This window comes from Aedes aegypti, chromosome 3 (genome assembly GCF_002204515.2).
Source record: "Aedes aegypti strain LVP_AGWG chromosome 3, AaegL5.0 Primary Assembly, whole genome shotgun sequence".
Classification (NCBI taxonomy): Eukaryota; Metazoa; Arthropoda; class Insecta; order Diptera; family Culicidae; genus Aedes; species Aedes aegypti.
In genome coordinates this window covers 166304390-166331770 of record NC_035109.1, presented here as the reverse complement: position 1 = coordinate 166331770, position 27381 = coordinate 166304390, and the positions used below count along the sequence as shown (strand labels likewise).

Sequence of the window (27381 nt, the reverse complement as noted above, 5' to 3'; positions counted from 1 at the left end):
TTTAATGAAGGTGCACAACAATTCAAAATACAAATATTTATTTTTTTCTGGTTTCCTAATTGTATAACATTTTATTGTATATTTTGTCATAGTAAGTCTACCAATGTCATAGAAAATACTTTTCATTAGGATTTTCGCTATACACTGCACACAAACTATTACATGCATTTCTTCACCTGTTACTGTATTGTTCATGTTTAGGTTTCATTCAATCTTATCGGATTACTGTCCCATTATCAGATCACAATTGTTTTCCTATGCTAAGGCGCTTTTTACAAAATCTTATTGTTAAAGGATGACACATGATCTTCGTACGCTTAGTGGTCAAAATAAATAAATCATACTACTGCCACGGCCTAATATATACAGAAAGCTACGAGCTGTTAACATAACCTACGTTTTGACTACACTCCGTTTGATCCAGAAATCCTTAATCATATCGGCGCCTTTTTCAGCAATCATTATCACTGGTGCATTGGTGTTTGCACTGACCAGTAAAGGCATTATACTGGCATCGATAACCCGTAGGCCTCTGATTCCGTACACGCGGAGCTGGGGATCTACCACTGCCGTCTTGTCCCAGTAAGGACCCATTTTGCATGTCCCAACGGGGTGGTAAATGGTGCAAGTATAATGTCGTATCATACATTCCCAATACAAATCTGTGAACATTTTGATGTGCGCGCAACCTGGAAATTTGTATCCACTCATGGTTGACTGGAATTTCTGCATCGTTTGTGTCCGCGATACAGCATAGGCGATTTTGGCACCTTCAATTAAAGTTTTAAGGTCCAATTCGTCGTGGAAATAGTTCGCGTAAATGTATGGATAATCCAGTGGATTGCTACTTCGTAATTGAATTTTACCAATGCTTTTTGGACGAAGCAACATAGGAATGATGCTCCAAGAATCCATGTTATTTATGGGTGCAAATACGGCTTCATAAAATGCATCTGTCAAACCATGTGCTTTTTTCAGTTGGTTTCCACCGTCAGAGTTAGTGGATCCTGAAACAAAATGAAACTCTATGTCTGGAAAATCGTCAGATGCATTGACATATTTCGTATTGACGAATGCAAGTCCTTCTACACCGCCGAGAACCGTTAGGGGTCCTTGACCCAACACAGCATATTGTAAGACCGTTGAAACAGTATGATACCGATGTTCCACAATTGAGACTGGTTGGTTCACCAAAAATGTAAGACCACACAATGCAACGTGATCTTGTAAATTCTCACCAACTGATAGATCTTTTATCAATGGGATTCTATGCTTTGCCAACTCGGTTTTAGGTCCAACTCCTGATAGCATCAATATTTGAGGAGAATTCACTGCTCCTCCCGACAGAATAACTTCTTTGGATGCTCTTACTACATGAATTTTCCTATCTCGGATGAATTCTACGCCGAAGGCCACTTTAGTAACAGGGTCGATTAGAATTCGTGTGACATGAGAATACATCGCAACATGTAGGTTGGGCCGTAGTCTTGCAGGCCTCAAGAACGCTTTACCGGTACTACAACGCCCACCTCGACGAATCGTTCCTTGGGCAATCATGAACCCAGTCGCCTTCGCTCCGTTCAGGTCCCGGTTGTCGTATCCCATTTCAACGCCAGCTTCCACAAAAGCTGCCGCCAGGGGAGTGTGATACGGCGCTTCGCCAACTGTTAGATATCCACCCGTGGAGTGGTACGGCGTGTTTGCTAAGTACGGATTGGTGTTGTCTTCCGATTTCTTAAAGTAGTACAGAGCATCCTTGTAGCCCCAGCCAGGGTTACCTAGCTCTTCCCATTGGTCGTAGTCTTTCTTATTTCCTCGAAGATATAGCATGTAGTTGAGCACACTGGATCCTCCTAGGACTTTACCTCGCGGCCAATTGCATCGTCCTCCAACCATAGCTGAAAATGGGAAAAATAATTATTATACCATGCCCACACAGTTACGGATCACCTACAGTGACGGATCACTTTGGCGTTTAACACCGGATAACTCGCTCAAAACATAAACAGTGACGTAAAACATATTTTTCCCATGTTATACTATTTGTCTTCTACCATTTGTAATGTTAAGCACAACATTCAATCGCTAAATAACGGTGTATTTGACAAATGTTTAGTTGATACCACACAGCTATCATTATATGGTCGTTTTCTGTAAGAAGTGCCGTCAGCATTCATAAGCTCCCACAGGTGGTAAAATTCAAATGTTATAGCATAAACCATGCTCGTTCGCTTCAATTAAGTATGAATTCATCTTTGGAAAACATTTTTCTTGATTGTTGATTCTAAATACCTAATATTAGCACTTCTAACTAGTGATCCATAATATGGATCAGGAAATGATTGTTTATCACGGTTATGGATCACTTCCAAAGAATGTAGATTTCTGCCATTTTAAGCATAGGATTCGACATTTTCAGACAATCGCACTAAGGACAAAACTAATAAAACATCAAGGTTTGTAAATTTCATTTTTTTAGCAGACAAAAATGGGTGGAAAACTTGGTGTGGAGCGAAACAGTTCATGTGTCAGTTACTACAACGCAGTATCACAAAATAAGGGCATTTTACCCTTGTTTACAGCTCTAACACTGCTATTTTTTGCAGTAATATGTGCACATTGTTAACTTTCGCCAAATCATATACATACAGAGGCATTGAGTTTAAAATCTCTTGATTTTGCGCACTGGTCCGTAATATGTCACAATTTGATCCATAATATGAAAATTGATCCATAATATGGTTTTCAGAAACCGATACAATTTTTTATTTTTATGCAATCCTATGTAAATATTACACTCAAAACAGTTTACTAACCGAAGTTCCAGTTTGAAACGATTCAATTCATGCATTTAAATTACAATTTCACGTTTTCCATGTCGTTTTATTGAATTTTATAGGTTGGACTCCACACTATTTGATCCATAACTGTGGGATCATGGTACATAAATATAGTTTTTATTCATAGCTTAGTGGGGTATAACTGTTACCGAATATACCTTATCCTTTTCTGACAAAACATGTTGTGCTACTTTTCCCTGAATGTCGTTTTCCCGAACGCCAGTTTCCCGAATTCTAGTTCCCCGAATACCCCGTTTCTCTGAATAGTCCATTTTCCCGAAAATATTTTGGAAACTATATTTGTCATAAGTTCATTAATTTAAAGGTGGTGAATAAATCGGTTATCAGATATGCACCCTTCTTAATTGAGTATTGTTTGATCCTTCGACCTTGTTGCTTGCTTCTGCTCGGGTGGGTGACGAGGGCAGGATCAAACATGTCGCGCGTCGTTCGTGTACCACGGTGCAATAGTATCGCGGATCGCGTTAGTAGTGTTTGATCCTTTGATCTTGTCGCTTACTCCGTGGGGCGAGCGACGAACACTTGTTCAGCGTTCAATGCTTTTATCGAGTAATATCGCGAAACCGGCTAGGTGCATTCATTTCAAATTATATATTTATCGTTTACCAAAACGGATCCCTTACCCAAACCTTTCCCATATCCAAACTCCCAGTGTCTACTTGTGGAAGTGCAGAGGACTCCTCGGCTTCCATAAAGCAAGTAACACGTAAACATTTCCATCCCATCCCCAAATTGACCTGCATTCTGACGCAGCCGGCGCCTTTATTGTTTGTTATAATAATGAGAGCACCGGTACTTACACATTGAGGATGCTACTGATCCCGTGTAGTGTCTGTTGGTTCTCTGTGTAAGTACAGCTGTTCTAGTAATAACGGAGTAGCATCTGCAGGCGGTCAATCATGCTCATTCTCATCAGATATTCACCATTCTTAATTTGATTGGCGGCTCTTGCGAGCTTCACCGTCCTTAGCATTTTTGGTAGTATACCTGTTTGATCGAGAATGGTAAAATATGACCTTCCTTTATTTGCTTATCATTATTTATAGTTTTCCACCATGTCACTGAAGACTTGTATATTTTTGAGATGCATCACTTTTCGGGGAAACTGGTTACTCGGGAAAATATCATACGGTTAACTGACGTTTGGGTAAATGACATTCGCGGAAAAGTAGCACAATCGATTTTATCATATGACGACTATAGCTTTATGCCCAGGAAGGCCAAGATAAATTCCATTATGAATGCTCCTGGACCGTCTGGTATTTAAATTTCAGGATGGCTTTATTTAATAACCGCGTATGCTACCAACCTAAGGATGGTCTCACATCCTTCAAAATATTATATACACTAGCTTCACGACGTAGGCAAAACACAAATCAAAACCGTATTTGTACAAAACTTTCATATTTTTTATTTGAAAAACGGATCGAAAACTTTTGATTGACGTAAACAAATTCTCAATTCTTTCTTTTCTTTGTTCAATAAAAATAGTTTCTCTTAGTAGTGCTACTATAGCTACAAGAGGTGGGTGCAAGAGATCTTAAATTTCAATTGAAACTATTTTTCATTTTTTGGATAAAATCGAGCTCAAATAGCTCCTGACCTTCATGACAAAAAATATTTCGCAACGTTTTATAGTAAAACAGCCGTAAAAAGCCACTAGTGTGATTTAAAGGGGCTGTCTACTAAAGGTATATCGATTCTAACACAATTTGTAATCGACAACACCATACTGAGGGTCGTGGGTTCGATTCCATCCAGTCAAGAATCTTTTCGGGTTGAAAATTTTACAGACTTCCCAGGGTGCATTGTATCTTCGGGTTTGCAAATACAAAGATAAATGGTCAATTGATGAAAAAACTCGTGGCAAACAAACAATAACAAAAATTCAATTTTGTTTAGATAAGATGAGCTCTAGATGCTGATATGACGTTAATTCCAAAACCCTTCACGAGCCTCATAAATCAAGGGTTCTTATGACTGATTCAAAATGCTAAGCCAGATTGGAAAATTATAGGGTCATTCATTTAATTGAAGAGTCACATAAAAACATTTATTGACGAAAACACAATGAAAATGTTGTCAGTAATTCAAAGTTTATTGAGAATATTTTTGCTGGGTTCAGCTCAGTGTCAAAAATTAATAAACAAAATATGAATATGAAGAAAATGAATCTATGACATTTAGTCGAAAGACATTTGGTCGAATGACATTTAGTCGAATGACATTTGGTCGAAAGTACATTTGGTCGAATGGACATTTCGTCGAATGGACATTTGGTCGAAAAGGTTTAGTTGCAACAGAAAGCATATGATATTTGGTCGAACCGACATTTCGTTGAAACGATAGTAGTCGAATCTAAATCGTATGGAAACAGAGTTTTACGTTTAGTCTGACTATAGTCGAGAATAGCATTTTGCCGCTAATACAAGATAAATTGAATAATTGAATAAGTATCAGCCATTTTACTCATAAACTCTATACGATTAGCAAAATTTTGTTATTCAATTTGATAGACGCTCTCCCAACATATAGCTCAACCTCGCGTTTTCAATGTTTTTTGCTGCTTTTTCGTTCAGGCATGTTCTGCAATTCGAGATAAGTTGATCTTAAATGGAAGCAAGCTAACTTTTGTCTCTTCAGTTAGCTCGTCTTCCCTTACCCGATACATAGAATCAGCACAATTTTCATTTTTAATAATTCAAAGCTTCTACTGCAAACTATGTTATTCACCCGAGGTCATCAAAGCCATATATTTGCTTGAGGAATTTTATTGAGCTGGAAGTAACATGAGCCTATTGGCCATAAGCAGAGTTACCGACACCTAACTTTCTCTTTGCCATAAAGGTTTTCCCTAAAGCAATTTATTCCTGCCGTTTCAATTATGATTTCCGCATTCAAAAATTTTACCCATTACCGTATGCTGCAAAACCCAGAATTCAAAGAAAGATCCCAAGCACTCTCTCCAAATTCTTTCATCAGATGAAGATCACCAGTTCATTACAAAGAACGATGACTTTTCAATAGAATAATAAATAATGCAAGTATTATGTTCACAGCGTTGAGTAATGAAATAAAAACTTGTTGAGCAGTTTTTCAAAGAATGATGATATATTCAAAGAATAATAAATTGATGCTGCTAAATATTTCAGTCAATGTATAAATCTATTTTAAAAAAATATTTCTAAAAAATTCATACAATCAAAAGATGTATGGAATTTGAAAATAAGACTACATAAAATGTCCCATTTTTTGTTCAACAACAGGTAATGATTCAGATTACTCAAAATAATACATTATCTCACCAACTTTTCAAAACTTAGAAAACAACAAATAATTTCACCAACCATTTAGAAATAAGCATTCAACCAAATTTCCGTTCAACTAAACGTCATTCCAGCAAAAAAAAGTTCCAAAGCAATTCGACCAAATGTCCATTCGATCAAATGTCCATTCGACCAAATGTACTTTCGACCAAATGTCATTCGACCAAACGTCATTCGACGAAATGTCCTAAAGCCAAAGAAAATATATCATGAATTTTTGGTATATTTACTTATTATTTTTGGAAAAATTACAAAAATTAAGATCACTAGTGCAAAAACGGATTTAATGCGTAAAATTGCAATCTTTCTCACACGGATATCATTTAGCTACATCAACATCATTTGTTTAAATAATTCTGTATATTAAAAACACTAGACAAGACTAGAAGTGTTCCAAAAGCCGCACATGCAAAAAAATACAAGATTCAAAAAGAATGTTTTTAGCTGAGACGAGACTCGCGAAGACGGTCTTCTCTTTTTGTGATTGCTGAGTTTTTTCTTATTCCACTTTATGTTTATACCAATCATGCGCAAGCCATTCAAACCCTCACATGAACCTCTCAGCAAATACCTTATGAGTGAAATTTCATGCCAACAAACGTAGCAGACATAAGAAATAACTAATCTTGTGTTTAGATTTATCAGCAATTTTGGAAAAAAACTGCTCCGCCGACTTAGGTTTTTAACAATAGTTTATTTTGAATACAATACTTTTGCAGCCATAAAAACTTTTGCAGCCATAAAAACGACGGGCTGCATATGACGTTTCGTGACAGCGGAATCTGGGCTGCATATGACGTTGATATTTTTCCTCTTCGCGAGTCTCTCTGGTTTTTAGCATACAACCTTCTTTATTGTTGCTGTAGATATGGTTTGATCATAAAATATTTCAGGATAAATAACAAAATTCGAAATAAGGTACCGCGGAACAAGTGGGTAATGGGGTAAGTGAAAATAATTTTTATATTTTTTTTTTGTCCAATACTGTACTTTACTACGCATATAAAAATAAAAACACCTTGTTTGAACTAGGGACGTTCCGATACTTTCGATATATCGGAACATCGACATTTTGCTTTCGATATTCGATATTTTCCATTCAATATATCGGAGATATCGATATTTCCTTCCGAAATGTCGTACACTAATATAAGGGAACAATTGTAGGAATTTCTCCCTAAAATTCATTTTTAGTATTTCAAAAAGCAGTTACCGTTCAAATTGTACTGTCATGTCCCTTAACAGAAGATGCTTAACCCCTCTACCGGACGCTTCATTTTTTACCGCTAAAAAATATTCAAATCACGATAACTTTTTTGTTTCTCAATATTTTTGCACCATTCTTTCACAAGTTCTTGAAAAACTCTCCTAGTTTCGATATTGATAAAAGGTCATCTGGATCCAGAGATATTCAAAAATTTCTTCGCGTAGCCACGACTCACGTAAATATCTCAGGCTACAGAATTTTTAGCGTATTCGGATATTCACTCCCAGGAATGATACATGTAATGCGAGTGAGTTGTGAAAAAATGAAGCAATTTGGTGCAGCCGTCTCTGAGTAATGAGCATTTATGTTTCTTGTACCACGCTGGACAAATAAAGATCCTGAAAACTTCAAAAAACCTCATATCGTAATTTTCAGATTTCTCCAAGAATATTGAACCGATTTGTATGATTTTTTCAGGGTAGCTCCTTATTACCTGGTATTGTATAGTACACGTTTTATTTTATTTTTTTGATAAATTGATCAAAATCAAAATGGCCGCCAAAAACATTTTATATGGAGAATGTCGGTCCCCCAAGGAACATCGGAATATCTTCAAAACAAGATCACCAATTATTAATAACGACACGGACTCTCAAATTAGAAGAGTTTTTAAAAATCTTGTGAAAAATTGAGCAAAAATATTAAAAAACAAAAAAGTTATCGTGATTTGAATACTTTTTTGGCGGTAAAAAATGAAGCTGCCGGTACAGGGGTTAAGTCCAAAACGGTTAAAATACCAATAATATTGAATATTTGAAGATTTTAATTTGAATCTTTGGAAACTAAACAACAGGTCACTAAGCGATAAAAGAAATTTTGCTCCATTCAAATATATCATATGATATTCCGATATATCGATATTTTGAATTCGATTCGATAATCGTATCGAATCGAATATCGATACTTCGCAATATCGGAACGTCCCTAGTTCGAACATGTGTTTGAGTATGAATTTGGTGGAGTCTCATTTTGGAAAATAAAGACATAACAGTCTCTTTTTGAACTTTTAATCCAAATAGCAACTATATAATGTAATTGTGCTGATGCTTATATTTTTTGCTTATAAATATGTAGAAGCAAAATGAGTTATCTATGCGGTAGTTCTAAATGAATATGGCATGCAGAAATGTACTAGGAAATTTGAAACATTTGCATAAGAAGTCGAAACATTGAAAGCTATTTTCTCAGGTAGTGCAACTTTTGTCCGATGTCGGTTCCTCGAATGGCGTTTCCCTGAACGCCAGTTCCTCGAATGGCCTATTTCTATTGAAAAAATGTTATTCGGGGAAAGGGTCATTTGGAGAACTGGCCTTCAGGGAACATTAGGGGAAAATTAGCACAATCATTTTCTCAATGCATACTTTTTTATTGGAAAGATGTCATGCTATGTTACATAATTTTATATAAGGTTACATATTTCTTAATTCAATCCTTTTTTCAAGCTATAGCACAGATTACAATTCAATTTTTCTTATCCGCAACAAAACAGACTTTCAATACCTTATTAAAAAACACATACAGTATTGGACAAAACATTTGCAACTTTTTCGATTTTCCATACAAAATGGTCAACTTTGGAAGCTCATATCTCAGTTATTTGTGGACCGGTTTGAATGAAATTTACACAGCATGTCAAATATAACTTGAATTTTAACATATATTTTTGAGAGATTTTTCCAAGCACGAGTTCAGCAGCAATAACAGTTTGACTAAAGCGAATTTTTTCACATTTTTTTCATAATCTACGTACTTTAAAAAAATGAAGGAATATCATTATAATGTCTTCAGCAAAATTGTAGATTTAGACAATATGAACGAGTTTGCTGAAGACAGTTTATGTGTAGCGCTTTCCTATTTTCAGATAAATCGTTTATGATTTTTCTCCAAAAACTTCACTTTAGTCAAACCGTTTTTACTTCTGAACTCGTCATTGGAAAAATCTCTCAAAAATATATGTTCAAATTTAAGTTATATCTGACGTGCTGTAAACATTTCATTCATATCGGTCCACAAATAGCTGAGATATGAGCCTCCAAAGTTGACCCTTTTGTATGGAAAATCGAAAAATTTGCAAATGTTTTGTCCAACACTGTAACTAGCTTAAATATCAGTACTTGTTTTTGATTATGAATCGTGGTTTACGGCCAACCAGCTGAGTGGAAGTTTAACAACTATCGAAAGCTAAACATTACATATATTTTGCAACGCTTTCTATATATATCCAATGCCTAGCCCGAGAGCGCATTATTTTTAGGTATGGATATAGCACACTACGCTAGCCAGCAACTGCGCTGGCTGAGGTTTCTATTGTGTGGGCTTCCAATGGGTCACGACGTTCTCAAACGACCGGTTACGGAACATGAGTCCGTTGCTCGATAAATACTTGTTTTTAATTATGAATCGTGGTTGACGGCTTAATGACATTATATAAAATTCAAAAGAATAGAAACACACATACAATGAGATCTTGGTAAACGTTTGCCGAATCTCGGTCGCGTCGGTAAAAAAATAGATTGCCGAAATATAAGAAAAGTAAGTAGGGGAGGGAAGTAATGGTAAAATGAACAGGAGTTGTAAAATGAACACCGTGCCTTTTACCGAGAAAAATCAAATTTCAAGGAATTTCTATCTTGCACGGACTATTTAAAGTAGAGACGTTCCGATACTTCCGATGTATCGGAATATCGATATTTTGCTTTCGATATTCGATATTTTGGTATCGATATTTCATGTTCAATATATCGGCGGTATCGATATTTCCTTCTGATATATCGTAAACCAATATTTGGATAACAATTGTAGGGTTCTCTAGTAGAACAATTGATTTTCAAATATTTGAAAGCAGTTCACATATCAATTGTTATATTATGTATCGTAAAAGAAGAAATTCATGTCTATATCGATCAAAATTCCGATAACATTTTGGGTTGGAAGAATTGTTTGCGAATCGTAGGAAACTGAACGTCTGTTAACTAAGCGATTCAAGAATGTTGTGCACATCGAATATATCAAATGATGTTGCGATATATCGATATTTTGATTCAATATATCGGTGGTATCGATACTTCGATTCGATAATCGTATCGAATCAAATATCGATACTTCGTAATATCGGAACGTCCCTAATTTAAAGCATAAATCGGTGTGTTCGGGTTGATACGGAGGTCAATTGAAGTGAAAATATCCATGAAAAATAAGGATTTAGAAAATCACGTTTGAAAATTAGAACTGACGTAACTTTTCGCTCGAAGGTCTTGAAGTTTTTCAGTGAGGTGAATATCGTTATGATATGATGTCAATTCTATTATTTTTCATTTCTGTTTGAATGGGTTTCAATCCTTTATGGATATATTTTAGGATATGCACTGCAAATTTTCAAATATATTTGTTTTGCTCACTTTTTTGCACGATATTCATTTTACCACCAACAGCTGTTCATTTTACCCACACAGTGCAGGTAAAATGAACATTTGCATCGTTTTTTGCTAACGGTGAAAATGTGTGAAAATTTAGCTATTTTAGTCTGAATTCGTGTCGCTGCTTTAGATAACATCCCTATCTTTGATGTTGTGCGATAGAACTATAAAAAATCTTCGTTTTACTATTAGAAACAAGATGATACCCTTAAGGTGTTCATTTTACTACCCCCTCCCCTACCAAGACTCAGTATTGAAAATTACCGGCGATTTATTTTGCTAAGGTCGGTGAAAAAAATAGTGATTGGGACTTCTTTAGCCGAGTGGTAATAGTCCGCGGCTGCAAATCAAAACCACGCTTAAGGTGTCTGGGTTCGATTCATGGTCGGTCCAGGATCTTTTCGTAAAGGAAATTTCCTTGGCTTCCCTGGGCATAAAGTATCGTCGTACCTGCCACACGATATACGAATGCGAAAATGGCATTTAGGTAAAGAAAGCTCTCAGTTAATAATTGTGGAAGTACTGTTCTGCCCATAACTGCATATTTGTAACATTCGACAAAAGTAGGCATTGAGTAAATGGGATACCAAGTTTGCATTTTACTGTAGTATGGGAGGAAACTAAAATTTCAGAAAATCATCCAGAATTCAAAAGAGCTTATTTGAAGCTGAAATGTGTGTACAACTCATATCGCATATTGGGTGAATAGTCAGAAAATAATTCTGATAGAAATTTCGTTGCTACTACATTATGAGGCTCATGTACAATCTCAATGTGACTGTTATGCGGTTACAATTACCAATGTGACAAAACAACTTGGTATTTTTTTCGAATTTTCTAGAACAAAATCACAGATTTTAGTAAGTTGATCGAAAGTATTTATCATTTGATGATTCTCCATGGTATTAACTCCAATTTGTCAAAAATGTCGAATGTGACTGTTATGCAGTTATGGGCAGTGTTGTACACTAAGCTGAGAAGCAGGCTCTGTCCAAGTGAAGACGTAATGCCAAGAAGAAGAATAAATAAGATTGCCTCGTGGTCCGATTACTAGATATTTGGTCTGAACATACTGCCCATAACTGCATATTTGTAACATTCGACAAAAGTAGGCATTGAGTAAATGGAATACTAAGTGTGCATTTTGTGGCAGTATGGGAGGAAACTAAAATTTCTAAAAATTACCAGGATCTCAAAAATGCTTATTTGAGGCAGATATTTTGTACAACTCATATCGCATATTAGGTGAATTGTCAGAAAATAATTCTGATAGAAATTTCATTGGTATCACATTACGAGGCTCATTTATAATCTTAGTGTGACTGTTATGCGGTTATAACTACCAATGTGACAAAACAACTTGGTATTTTTTTCCAATTTTCTAGAACAATCTCACAGATTTCAGTAAGTTGATCGAAAGTATTTATCATTTGATGACTCTCCATGGTATTAACTCCATTTTGTCAAAAATCTCGAATGTGACTGTTTTGCAGTTATGGGCAGCATATATCTTATGTCGAGACATTCTTGTGCAATGAAGTAAGGTCACTCATTCAAGATTCAATACCTACCGAGGCAGTATGTTCCCGAGGGTTCCGTTTTGTACTTCCAATCCAGTTTGCTCAGCTGCAGATATCCCGCCATCAGTGGCACTTCAGAAATTTCCGTCTCATCTCCACCCGCTTCCAGCACCAAAACATTCCAGTTTTCCACCTCGGTCAGCCGATTCGCCAGCACTGCCCCTAAAAGAGCAAAGCAAGAAACGAGTTTAGAATTCGCCCACCTTGAAGGGCACCTTATCAGACGGCGCAACAGGTGCGCGTAACATCACCAACCTGCCGAACCGGCACCTATTATTATGAAATCATATTTATCTAACATTGCATCGGTCGGTATGTCCATGACTCGCGCCTCTGGGTCCATAAATTCTTCGTACTGGAAGTAGGCAATAGCCGCCACTAGCATGGGCACGAACCAACCTACACTAGAGGCGGCTGTTGCGACGGAGCCAAAAGCGGCTCCTACCAGCTCGCTCATTTTCCTTCGTGTGGGTTCGCTTGTGATACGCTATCAGCCGATGATTAACTCTCTCAACGGATCTACTTCAAGAGAGCTATAATGTAAACGAACGGATTTAGCTTAGTCGATGTTGAGTTGCCTATCGTAGCCTTTCATCGTTCATCATTGCGGCATTGCCATTTGTTTGGGTTCAATATGATAGATGCAGCTAAGAGCTCGTGTTAGCCGGTCTGAAATAAAATAAGAAATTATTAACAATTTGTATATCATCAATGGATAAGTTTTAAGAAATGCTACGAATTTTAACATCTATTTTGAGATTTAAAACTGCAGTGCCTTGTAATGCTTCAATTTCAATGCTTTGCCATACTATCTCGCTCATTGTATAGAATTTCATGAGTTAAAAGAATACTATTGAAGTACATAGTTTAGTAAATTTGTAACAATGAAGAGAAAAGAGTACATCAGTTTGTGCGTTTTGTGTTGACGGAGTTGAAATTGGTTTGTGGCTGCTCAGTAAAGGATGAGTTAGCAATTGGTGAGCTCGTTTCATGCTTTTTTTAAGTAAAATACGATAACAAACAACAAATTGCGATAACTTTCTATATATTTATAATACCCCAGCGAATTGAATAATATCTTCGGAATCAGATGACCAATAATTAAAAACCGACACAAATTACAAAAACAGAAGAGTTTTTTTTTTGAAAACTTATGGGAAAATGGTGCAAAATATTGAGCTTTGTATTATTATGCTATTGACTTTGTATTTGCTTCTGGTAGAGGTGTTAAACAAGCATAAATTATCAATTTAGCCAAAGGCACTAGTCATCTAACATAACTCAAACTTGAGATATAGAGTCGTCTGTTCCACCTAAGTTTTTGGCGCATCTTTTCAATTACTGTGATGCCTATAGTTGTCATAGCGAGAAGTTTATTGCTACGTTTTGAAAATTTCATGAAGATTAATATATATTCGCAAGAGATATCCAAAATGGAACACGAAACTCTTATATTTTCAAATCCCAAATCAATAATTCAACCTTTTAAAACATAAGATAGGTACACCGCATTATTTCAAATAGTGTTTTGGAGATAAATTCACTCGCAAGTTGATGATTTGGCTAGCATATGCGGTTACGGAAGAAAAACTGCACTAGTTTTATCACAAGAGCATCTATACATGGACAAGCATGCAAAGAGAAGTGTCTTCAGAATTGAATAATCCCCTTCATTGGATCGTACAAAGGTTACGCGAAGTTCTGATAGTCGGATCTGCCAGCAGCCATCACAGTCGTAATGTCATTGAATGTTACTAGTAGAATAGTATCAATTTTAGTGCGAAGAGTATCAGTTCACTAAATTGTTCATATATCATGGAATCGACCAACCGAGATAAAAATTTTGGGCAATCATCAATCCTAAATCTAAAGTATAAGTCAAAATTACTGAAACACCGTCTGATTTACAAATATGCTTGTAAAAATGGCAGATAAGGTGCAAGAACTTTAAGGTGGAATTTAGCTAAAAGTTAAATAAAAAATCGAATAGCTGATGAACAGTTTTTCTAAAATGTTTCTTCTGTTCATTAAAAATGCTAAAAAATATGCACTTAGATTTGATGTACGGTTTTTTCCTCTTGAAGAAAACACTTATTGTGTACGGCCAAATTCTATGAGTTTAAAATGCACCACCGCCTCCTAGTGGCAGGTTTTTTAACCAAGCAAACATAAGTCCTAGACTCAATGATTATTTCTTCTGAAGATTATTTTCTTTTACTTCAGAATCTGGGGGATGGGTTATGTTATGTTTCTTATATTATTGATAAAAAATTAACTAAATTTATTTTCCATTACAATGTAAATTTGAAAATTCATTCAAATTACCTAAAATTTTTGCGATTTTAATTTGGGAACAAAAATATCATGTTTCAAGAAAAATACTCAAGAAAACTATTTTGCAATAAAATTTGAAATATCCATTTGCGTGAAAAAAAAAATGCACAAATCGTTCACTTGCAATTAGTTACAATTCTTTTAAGTGGTCTGGGCTAGGCTCTGGGTCATGTTGAGCCCAGAACACAGGCAAAGGGTAACTGAGATCGTGATTTGCTAAATTTGGCGTTTTTCCATTTGTATATCGTAGCGGTAAACGCGCAGCTATTCAGCTAGACCAAGCTGAGGGTCGTGGGTTCGAATCCCACCGGTCGAGGATCTTTTCGGGTTGGAAATTTTCTCGACTTCCCAGGGCATAAAGTATCATCGTACCTGCCACACGATATACGCATGCAAAAATGGTCATTGGCATAGTAAGCTCTCAGTTAATAACTGTGGAAGTGCTCACAAGAACACTAAGCTGAGAAGCAGGCTCTGTCCCAGTGGGGACGTAACGCCAGAAAGAAGAAAGAAGAAGAAGATATCGTTATTTTACTTTATGTCTTGAGAAATCGATGGAATTTCTAATCCACGAAAAATCAGCACCTTATTGGCAATCGAACTTGCTTGCCCAAGAAATGATTACAGAAGTAAATGGGAAATGATATCTAAAAATAAAAAAGAAAAAAGAAGTCCATAAAACGTACCGGGTGGTACCACAGCGCATTGTAAAAATTTGATCTTTCTTCATATTCACAATTAATTCAGATACGTTTTAGCATCATATCATTACCACATGAATTCTAAGGTTTTGCATTATGGATGGTGAAGTCCACATATGTTCGAACGTATCAAATTAAATTACAAAAGTATTTGAGTAGCGGAAATATAAGAAAGGAATATGATTTTAGAATAGATAACATACAATTCAATCATCACATTTTGTTTAGTTATTATCGAAAAAATGTGCATAAATTTCATCTGGTGCATACTCACATGTTAGGTAATGGGCGGCCGCCCTGTGCAACCAATAAATTGAAACCCCTTAAAGGTCATTTATCCTATGCGCCAATCAATAGGTATGACCAAAAAAGCTTTGTAACATGAAAGCAATACTAATAAAGTGCAGCCGTAACCTAAAATTCCGAAATTCGATTCCTATAAAATTTTGGTTTAGCAATTAAACAAAATCACAGCCGATACCGCAAGGCTTTGATCCACATGAATAAATCATCCACTATGGCAGACATCACGTAAAACCATGCACCTTGTTGCCAGTCTGATATTTTCGACATGCTATTTCCTTGCGTATTGCATTCATTGACAATACAATCATAAACGCTTCGTCACTTAACTTTCAGGTCACGTCATAGTGGGTGACAAATTAAGTAACAGCAGATACCGCTAATTATAATCTTACATCCATTCCATCATACCGTGCTCTAAAACTTTGATGCAATAATACGGTTTTATGTGACGTAAAAAGGTGGAGTAATCGATGAAAAATATCCCTACCGTAAGTAAAATAAGCATTTTTGGTTTCCCACGTTTTATATGTTCGAAACGGTTTTCTCGAGATATCCAATTCGTCACAGAGCCGGCGTGAGTAAGGTTTAACTTTCATTCATGTTGCGTTTTGTTATCGATTCATTTCTTAACTATTATGCTTAATCATTCGATCTGCATGATTCACCCATTTCGCTACGTCAATGCCATCGGATGTGTATTTCTGCAATTTCCCTCGATCATCCACACTCCAGTCCGTGGACAGACTGACCTAAAAATTCGGACTCCATCGTGGTCGGCAACGTGCCTCAAGTCACGTACCATCCACCGAGGGTAACCACACTTAAAATTTCACTCCAGTTTTTGGAAGTCGTATGTTAAATAGTTTCACAACGCCCGTCTTTACCGATTTTAATCGATCATGACGAAAGTGGAGTTTATGTCAGCTTCTTGCCAAAGGTGGCACGCATAGCAATTCTTGACTTTTGTCTTTGTTGGCTATATTTTGATGAGTTAATAGGCCGTTTCTCCATCTTTCGATAGAAGTTTTATCCTTTGTCACTTCTATGGTTTATAATTTATGCATCAGCATAAACCATAGAGCTGTTTAGAGGAATACCTATAAACAAAACAGAGTTTAGTATTTTACCATTTAATAACACAATAGTTTGTATCCTCCGACAGATACGTGTATTTCGACCTCAACTGTAAGGCCATCTTCAGTGTCGTGTACTCGACTAGTCTAGTACACTACACTGAAAATGGCCTTACAGTTGATGTCGAAATACGCATATACGTCAAAGGATACAAACTCTAGTGGAATCAAATGGTAAAGTACTAAATTCGGTTTTCATTTATTGATACATTAGCAGATGATGTTCAAAATTTAAAAAAGTTTGAAAATTCAACCTCCTATATCTCCCTTACTATCCTCACCATAAAAATAGTGTTCTGTGGAATTTGCAGCTTTCTAGGTGATGATTTCAAGGTGGCCCAAAGACGATGTAGGTTTATATGGAAATTACTATGGATACATTTTGAAAAATGTTCCAAACCAGTCTTCCCATGAACAGAACCGATGTGCAAATTTGGTTTGAACCTCGCAACTTGTGTTGAACCGCAAACGCGCTTCGTCTCTGTACCAGTGTATCAAACCGAACCCGGTACGGTTTTTTTTTTGTAATTTTTGGAATGCCTCTAAGTAGGGTGGAATAAGCGTCAGTTATAGTGCTGTTAGTCTCACATAACGTTCATTAACACAGTAGCACAGAGATTGCATATAATATGCCTCAATAGTAGAAGAGCACAAATATATACAATCATTATCAACAAACATATTTTCACTAATGTTATCATGACAATTTATGCAGCAATGTTTCTGTTAAAAGTTTCTCTCCATTTCTCAAACTAAGTTTTGGTAGTTATAAATGGGTCACCACGGTGATCATTTGCAGTGAATAACTATAATTATAATTACTAAATGTCCCAATTTTTTCAAGCAGGGAACACAAAATCAAAAATTTGTACACTGAGTCCTTCAAATGTCATGTAGATAAAGAAGCTTGTTGATAATAAATTCAAATTGACCCGAAAAAATATATGATTTTTAAATAAGCGATCGGTCGTCGAAGAATGAAAATTGGAGATTCTACTCACAGAATTACGGCTACGATAAACGTTCCAGCTCATCTGCTTGGTACGAGTAGGCTTACAAGAAGGATATTCCAGAAAGGAGAGCATTCTGCATCACTGGGTTTGGAAAAGGAGGACATTCAAAGCTTCAACATAGCGTCAAAGGGGGCTTCTTTTGACATTATTTCCACATTCTTCAACTTTGAGGATTTGTAGCTTCAAAAATTATGGATGGATTTCGATAATTCTCGCATATATTTAAGTTGTGTATGCACGCAATAAATGTTCAAAATATGTAAAAATAAATCAAAAACGTGAGTGTCCAAAGTAGCCCCCGGAATCAAAAGTAGCCCCGGTTGACGGTGCTAGAAATTTTTTTTTTCGATTAACCCTTAAAGGGGCGTGGACGAGTTTGTTGCACATTTTTGCTCATATTCTTCTTCTTTCTGGCGTTACGTCCCCACTGGCACAGAGCCTGCTTCTCAGCTTAGTGTTCTTATGAGCACATCCACAGTTATTAACTGAGAGCTTACTATGCCAATGACCATTTTTGCATGCGTATATCGTGTGGCAGGTACGAAGATACTCTATGCCCTGGGAGGTCGAGAAAATTTCCAACCCGAAAAGATCCTCGACCGGTGGGATTCGAACCCACGACCCTCAGCCCGGTCTTGCTGAATAGCTGCGCGTTTACCGCTACGGCTATTTGGGCCCCTTGCTCATATCTTTTGACTCAATAGACCAATTCTTAAAACGGTTTTGTGAAGGGAGTTAGTTGCACCTCCGTATGCATCCACGAGGATTTGGATACCGATGGCCAGTCCGGATACACGGCCGGAAATGTTATTATTATTAGTTAGTGAAATTTCAATAAATTTCGAATGTATTTATGGGTTCGTATATGAATATATTGTGTATTAAGTCTAGTGATCGCATATGGACACTTTTTGAACCAAAATAATCACTTGACCATCTGACATCTTCAGATATAGGAGACCAAAATTTTCATAACGCGGTTTTTTTTTAATTCCGGATTTCAATACCGGAGCTACTGAACAAACCTTAAATGATATCTACACGTCCAGAATGAATAAAATTTACCCACATCGGTTTTAATTTGCTGAAACAGTGGTTTACTTCAGTTTTGAATAATGATTCTTTTATAATGGTAAAACTTGACTATTTTAAACCAAAAACACGGGGTCCTCAAACTAGACGTAAAATCTCGAAAACTTATTCGAACAGACTCAAGTCAAAAAATTATACAAACTTACTTCACCGATTCTACGTGTTCCGCAGACGAAATTCTACACATTTCGCTCTGAACCAACACGATTTTTCACTTTTAGAACGTTTAATTTCCGGATTTACAAAACGACGAAAGTAAGATTTTCAACTTTCGCAACCTAACCACTACTTTCGCCGCTCCGCTGTATGGAGAGACAAAATGACTTAACCACGAATCAAAACAAAACACTACTTGAGTCGATTTTGCACTGGTACAAAAACGTTGCAAGTAACTGAATAAATCGGCTTATCATTTTGTAATATTTTTTTTTTTTTTTGTGGGAAATAACAGGAACTCCCTAGTTTTTGAACGCGAGCTCATTGTATGCTAAATTTAAGCAATGCACACGGCGAAAAAATGTTAAAAAGGTGATTCATTTTAGAACCTAGGTTCTGATTCTTCTGAATTTGTTTTCTCAAAACCGTATGGAATTACTTACGTCGATTTTAAAAAGTAATCGAGAAATGGTCACAAGTATGCAATATTACCAGATTTGCTTCCAATGCACACTGGGTCAGGAGCAGCATTTTTTCGGGTTGGTGTCAAAGGAGACATATCTTGAATTTAGTTGTTCTTCAATTTGATGATGGAAGTTAGTTGAAAATTTTGCCGCATAGGTAGCGCTGCGATGCAAACTTGTTTGTTTTGCATCTTAGAGGTTTTGTGTTTTCGGCAAAGTTGTCGAAGACACCAAAGCTCTAGCACTTCAAATAACAAAGTTATGGTAAAAAATGTGTAAATCCTTTAAATTTCACGTTTTTTCTACTTTTTACGTCAAAATCGTAAAATGATTCATATTATTTTCATATTTCATATTACTCCAGTTAAATTCTTCTACCGGTAGCTACCGTACTACTGTTTCTCTATTTAAGCAATTTATTATTCTAGTTATGGAACTATTCACACTTATTCTTCGTGTTGATATAATATATATATTTTTTTAAAATGCCTAAAGCGAATGTTCTGAACTGTTTTCGCTGCGTTTTATTGAAGCAGATCGATCTATTGCTCCTGTGCTGTCAGTGGTTCGTGCCTCGGCTAAGATAGCTTGCCGTCTGGAACCACATGTGTAGACGATTTTTGCTTGATGATGTTCAGTTTGTACTCAGTTCTTATTTTTATTTATTTTTTTTTTTGAAGATAAGCAGACCTTTAGACTCCCAGCTTATTTCCTATCAAATCCTCAAGCTTAAAACATTTTGAACCTAGTTTGGCTATGAATCTAGCGGATGAGTAGGTAGTTGCTTGTTTGGTTTTGAAACCTTTTGCTTTATTTAAAGAAAGTGATTTTTCTTTAAAATGATCTCCCCGATTTCAAAATTGATTATTGATATTATAATATTTTCCGTATGTTTCGTAAGCTTTTTTCCAAATAAATTTTGACCTTTTCAAACATTTCTTTCTTTTTGTCGCTCAATTCCATCGGATTGTACTCCACATCCTCTCCTTTATCTCTTAGTTTTGAGTATTCATCACCTGAACTTATGTAACTTCAACCATAATTTATGAAATAGGGTGTGAACTCGGTTGACTCATGAACTACTTTTTGAATAGCCATCTTAATTTACTGTAGGTTCTCATCTCATTCTTTCTGCTATTTTTCTTTTGGTACGTTCTATCACAGCTACAATTACCCGATTTACTCGTTCACTAGGTTTATTGGATGGATGGTAATTCACGTTCTTCCAATGGGCAACTCGGTACTTCGTCAGCATCGACGCAAACATAGCCGATTGAAACTGTGGACCATTGTCCGATATTAGTATTTCTGGGAGTAAAAAAACTCAAAAGCCTTTTCCAATGATCTCCAGCTAACATGCAAATGGTCGCTAATGACTGAACATGCTCAGCAAAATGACTAAACTGAGGCAACGAAGGTATTCTTTTTTTTTTGTGCTAATCAGATATTATCCAGAAAGAAACTAATAATCTTATCCATATACGATTCGAAAGTTTTTTTTTTTTTTTTCAATATTTATAAATTGAAAATTTACAAACGAGTAGAAAAATCGCTAGATTTATCATTTTGTTTGAAGTAAAAACTGCTTCCCCCTTATCCAAGATATTCTAACAAAAAAAAAGTGGATATGAAATTCAATATTAAATTACTTGAGAAAAGGAGAACAAAGCAGGACGGGAGGAAATACGAACAAAAAAGAGGACATGTTCTTCCAAAAGATAGCCTCTGGTAAGCATAGGTACGAGCCTCCGTAATTCGTTGGCATGAAAGGCAGTCCAAAAGATTGGGTTATTGTTATTCTGAAGCTTGGCACATTGAGTTTTTTTGATACATATCTTCTTTCACAGAACAGACGTCCTCGACGCGAAAAGAATCTTAATAAATCATGCAACTAACATGCAAACTACAATGTTTTGTGTCACATTCTCATTGTTGCATTGAGTTGGGATCTATAAATTGCCCACTTGGCTGCCGGAAATGTTACCATATCACTTAGACATACGTTTGCGTTACCATAGCATTCATATTATTTAGAGAATTTTCGTTAATGTGTGCTAAATACATAATATTCTTGATACTATGGTTAAAGAATATAAATATTAGTAGCAGAACGCTAGTGGCGTTGTTGTCACAAAATTGATTTTAATAATTATTACCTTAAATTATGGGTTTTCATTGTTTGTTCAATACCATGTTGTTGTTTTGGTTTTGAAAATTAATCTGACACTTTGGGGCCCGGTTCTCACGCTGTCAGTTCGTGGCAAACTAGATGTTGATAACACGAACAGCAGCGACATTAGCATTCTTAGGTTAATGCTTCTACTGGTTAAAGCGTCTATAATTAAAAAAAAAATTCTTGAGAAAGACATTTCCGAAGATTACTAGAATGGGATCTCTTTTCAATGTTGATTACTTGGACTGTACCAAATCCAAGTAAATCATTTATTTCATGTTTGATCTCTTCATGTGATTGCTCATAAATTGAGATATATTTCAAACATTCTCTTGTTTTGTCGTCGTCACATTCAGTTTTGTCGTCGTAAATGAAAAAAATCATGCCTCTTCTTTTCAAGATGTTTGAGAAGTAGTTCACAAACTTGAAGGGTTCCAGTCTCTTTCGTTTGCGATTTGAAACTTAACTTACTTTTTATGGCGTTACGTCTTTCAAGACATGATCTGCGCCATAATGTTACCCCAGCAAACTCGGTCCATTGCTGTTTGCCTCCAATTTCTCGATCTGCCCACACTTCCGCCCCTTTTCATCTTGTACCAACCGGATTCGAGGTTGCGTTGCGTTGCGTTGCGTTGCGTGGTAACGGAGTATTTCGTGGATTGCATACTGAAAACTGTCATGTTAGAAACTTTACAACACTTATTCCAATTACTCATGGAAAACTATTTTGGATCAAATAGCTATCCAATCGGAATTCAGAGATGCAAAGACATGATAATTTCCATTGCCGGCCACGCCCATCTTCTCCGTTACGAGGAAAGGAAAGGAAAATGATGATATGACACCTACTTGAAGAGAGGCCAGCGACTCACCGACGCCCTCATAGATGTCAACGAGTTGGATGATGGGAAGGGTAATGGTCTAGGATTCACTATAAGCGAGCGATGCGACCGGATTGAAATTTAGTGTATGTGTAGTTTAGTATACTTTTTGTAATTGAGTGTAAGCGTGAATGTAATGTTTTCATCATCGTTGGGAGTGACGTTGCTAAGAAAGTTAAAGTCATTCCATGCGTGTTTGTCTTCCAGGGATGAGACACAGGTATTTCCACCTTGTGCCCTAGCTAAGAAGCTTTGGTTTGAGCGCCATTACTCGCTCTCTGAAACGAGAAGATAAAGTGACCCAACCCCATGCTACAGAAATAGCCCAGAATTAAAAACAGCGGTTAAATCGGAACAAACTCACCAAATCCGTCCACTTATCGAAACGCCGAGTAAAAACACGTTTCCTCAAAAACTTTAATATTAATCTGTTGGGAATTTGAATCGACATCCTCTGAATGGTTTCATATCTGAATTTGGTTTGAACTAATTTCTGCGTAGCACAATAATTATCATCGAAGGCGGATTTCTTACTTAACACAGGTTTTCAAATTAAAAATGATAAAAATCTCACAACCGTATGATTTTTTATCTTATTTTGTCAAAGTCACACTTATTCCAAATGAAAAAAAAATATCCGGGTGGCGTAACACTAACGGAATCATGCAAAAATTTAGCACGCTACAAGCCATCTTTAAAATCGTCGCAAATAAAAACTAACACGTAAATCACTGCATTATCTGCCAGTTTTATTGCAGCTGTTTATCACTGTACAAAGCACTACAACCCGGATTACGTTGCACCTGCTAATATCGGCGGATTTGAGAACAAAGAGATCACAAAAAAAATTTGAAGGTGACATAGCGCCATCAGCCGAATCTATTTTTCACCGTCCGAAACGCGGAACCGAAGTAAACGTGACAGAAAATTCAAAACGCAGCCGCCCGCGCGCACGGCTTGCTGCGATCTCTTGTACCAACCGGATTCGAGGTGATCACTAATTCTACGAAATTTCGTTCGGCATTATCACAACGTGCTCGCCCATTGTACCCTTCCGACTCTCTCGATACCAGGTTCACTGGAGAGCTGCACAAGCTCGAAGATACCAATGATCCGAGGTGCACAAGTTCATCCACCGCCTCGAACCTACTTCTTCGATCGCCACATTTCTGTCAATGAGAGCTTTATCGCTCTCTGTTATTCCAGGTAATAGAAACTTCATCTTCGACGTATTTATCTTGAAGTCAACCATTTCAGCCTGGTATACTGGTCAGCAACTACCAGAAAACAGATGATCTGGCTAAGTTTATTGAAGATCGTGCTCCGCATGTTAAGCTCGCCCTATTTCACAACATTTTTAGTGCAATGTTGTACAGGAGGCAGAGAAGATCATCACATTTTCTAACTCTTTGGGGGGTTTCCAACAAGTTCATCAACTTCACTTAGTGTGGGAGTTGGCACGTCTCCCTCATCCGCCGTATCGATGAAACCATCCCTCTTGCTGCCATGGTGTTCCACCTCTGCGGCGTTAATCGTAGTGCTGCTTCCGCCTTACAATCGTCTCATGTTCGTCCGTTAAAATACCTCCTTCTTCATCTTCTTGGCATTAACGTACTCACTGAGACAGAGCCTGCTTCTTAGCTTAATGTTCTTATGAGCACTTTCACAGCTATTGACTGAGCGCTTTCTTTGCCAAATTTGCCATTTTCGCATTCGTATATCGTGTGGCAGGTACGATGATACTCTATGCCCAGGGAAGTCAAGGAAATTTCCATTACGAAAAGATCCTGGACCGACCGGGAATCGAACCCAGACACCTTCAGCATGGCTTTGGTTTGTAGCCGCGGACTCTTATCACTTGGCTGAGGAAGGCCCCAACCTGTCCCATTTTAATAAGTTCCGCTCCAATATCATCCTTGCCAGCTGCTTTGCTGCTCTTGAGCTGTATGATAGCATCCTTAACGTCACTTATTGTGGGAGTTGGCACGTCCCCCTCATCCGCCGTACCGATGAAACCATTCCTCATACTGCCTTGGTGTTCCACATTTGCGCCATTCTGCTGTTCATCGTAAGGCTGCTACCACATTTCAAACGTTTCACGTGCATCCGGTAAGATAGTTCTATCCTTAACTAGGTGCATTTCGGCTCGCGGCACAAAGCCTTTGCGGGATGTGTTTGGAAAGAAACCTCTATCCCTTTGATGAAGCTTAGGATCTTCTGCCTTAATCCGGAAAGTTTGGAAATGTGACCACATCCTTTGTTTCCTCATTTTTTTTTTTCGAAGAGCATGTACATATGTAAAGCATCACACTGATCGGTCATTTTGATGCAATATATTGAACATTTTCTGTTCACTATTGCAAGGAAGCCTGCATCACAAAGAAACGCACTTTTTTGCATTTTTGACTCGTTTATCACCAGTTTCTAAACCAACATTTTGGAATGGGACTTCAGCGATTTATCCTTCTCTTTGTTTATGTTAGCAATCATATTCAAAGAAGACATACTCTAATAGTTCAAAGAAGGGGTTTCAAACTATCAATTTCAGTCTTAGCAATTAAATGGAATCTTTTAGATCTTCCACTTATTAACTTGCTTTATTACTGAAAAAAGAATGCTTTAGTTAATGTCGTTGTCCCGAATAGCCCATTGTTATACAAAATATCCAATTATCCGATAAACACTCTTTTTTATTGAATGAGCGGTTTTTGCTTGAGATTCACTGCTTTCGGCATTTAAGCATGTTTATTAACAGGTGTTTTACCATTTTAATTGCTCCTTGTTCATATTAGTTTTTCATTCTGTTTTACAAAAATTGCATGAGCCCACTCTTTCCTTTTTGAAAAAATAACATATAAAATCAGGAAAAACATTAACTGCAAATTTGCAACGCGAAGCAATTACGTCAATCCGTACGAACCCGTCCCGTCAACAAAAGTTACGGAACATGTCTCATGTTTTTCATCATTCCGGTCAATTAGCAGCCAATGAAAAGTTTCATTTTTTCTCACTTTCTTTCTCTACGAAGAAGCATTCCACTTAACTATGATACAACAACGAAATAGAAATGAGCGCACGCATAACACGTTTTCCGCCGGTGCAACGACCTTAACCTACACCTTCTGATCTTACCTTTCCGTCTCGGTGGTCAGTTAGCATCCAATCCGATCAATACCACTGTATTATGCGTCAGGGAAGATAATTCCAGAGTCGAAGACGTTTATAGCGCCACATCCAAACAGGTCTTTTACTCAGACAACAGGCAACAGGTTGTAAAATTCCGCCCACTGGCCCAATTGTACTTTCTTTTGTTCCCTCCTCCCAACTTGTGGTTTCACTTCTTCGCTCAGATTATTCACGTGTAGCACCGATTTAGCTTGCACTTAAATGGGTCATCCACTCTTCTTCCCTTGGATATTGTTATGCTTTTGGTATGCACTTTTTATACACCACACTAAGCGACATCAATATCCGGCATACTTTTCATATATGGGCGGTCGGACCAAATCGAAAACCAAACTAGCAACAAACAAATCACACTGGCATTCTGAATAATCCGTAGATATTAATCCCGTCACTATACAACGTTTCCGACCACCTTCACTAGCGACATGTTTGCAGTCCACGAAAGTTAGAAACCAACTGACTCAGCCCGTCTGGAAGTGAAGTCGGCTGAGCCCGCGCGGATGGTTTGTACCGTTGGATCTTTCTTTCGTTCGGATGTAATTTCTTTTCGCTCATTCCCACTCATACTCCCCGGTCCACTATGGCAGGGTTTCCCAACTGGAGGTACGTGGATCTCTGGGGAACCGTGACGACCTCTAAAAGGGGCACTTGCTAGTGTTCTTGAAACGATTAATCTTTTTCAAACTGTTTCAGAATATTAGGGACGATTCAAATACGACGTCCATCGTTTTTCTTGATATCTAGACCCCCCCTCCCCACTCTGTCACGCTTTTTCCAATACCTTATACCTAATACCTTATGTCACACTTTCGTAGACTCCCCCCTCCCCCAAATCATGGAAGTCATTTTTGAATGACCCCTTATTATATAATAAAATCGGTTCCGTAATGCCTCAGAGCGCTTGAGCCTGAAAAAAAAACAGTCAAATTAGATAAGCTTCAATGAGATTTAGTTATTAAAAATTATTGAGTGCATTCAGTGACAATTCTCGGCTTTGAAGTACAGCGTTAATGTAGTGAAAATCAACGATTCTGACAGTTACGCATTCAAAAAGGCGTAACTCAAAATAGAAAAGATGTTTGATAAAATTTGGACATATGGCCATAGTGATTCCCTTTTTGGCCAAACGTGGAGTTTTGAAAACTTCCACATCTTAAATCTTTTTGAATGTTTTAACATTAAGGTATATTTAATATACAGTCATCTCTCCCTTACTCGATATTTAAGGCACCATCGAGTTAGGGAGGTATCGAGTTACAGAACACAAAACCAATGCAACCGCGATCCAAGGGACCATCGCACAGTGGTTCGATCTAGAACAAATGTCGGACAAAACCTCAAACTTTCTTTCATATAGCTGAAATTATATATTTGAGATGTTTTATGCCATATTTAATTATTATGGACTTTTGTTTTCATTTTTTTTTTCTTGTTTTGGACTGATAATTAGAATATTCAGGTTAGGGGCCGTCCATAAATGACGTAGCATTTT

At 37.0% G+C, this 27381-nt stretch overlaps 1 protein-coding gene across 1 annotated transcript; it reads right to left on the bottom strand.

Annotated features, from left to right (window-relative positions):
- LOC5563985 (glucose dehydrogenase [FAD, quinone]) lies at nt 1-26577 on the bottom strand. Its single transcript, XM_021854955.1, has 4 exons — nt 25836-26577; nt 12706-13119; nt 12442-12612; nt 1-1898 (listed from the first exon to the last, which is right to left on the bottom strand). Exons 2-4 carry the CDS (start codon nt 12905-12907, stop codon nt 394-396), a joined length of 1878 nt encoding a protein of 625 aa, XP_021710647.1. The 5' UTR covers nt 12908-13119; nt 25836-26577; the 3' UTR covers nt 1-393.
- Between the last annotated feature and the right edge of the window lie 804 nt (nt 26578-27381).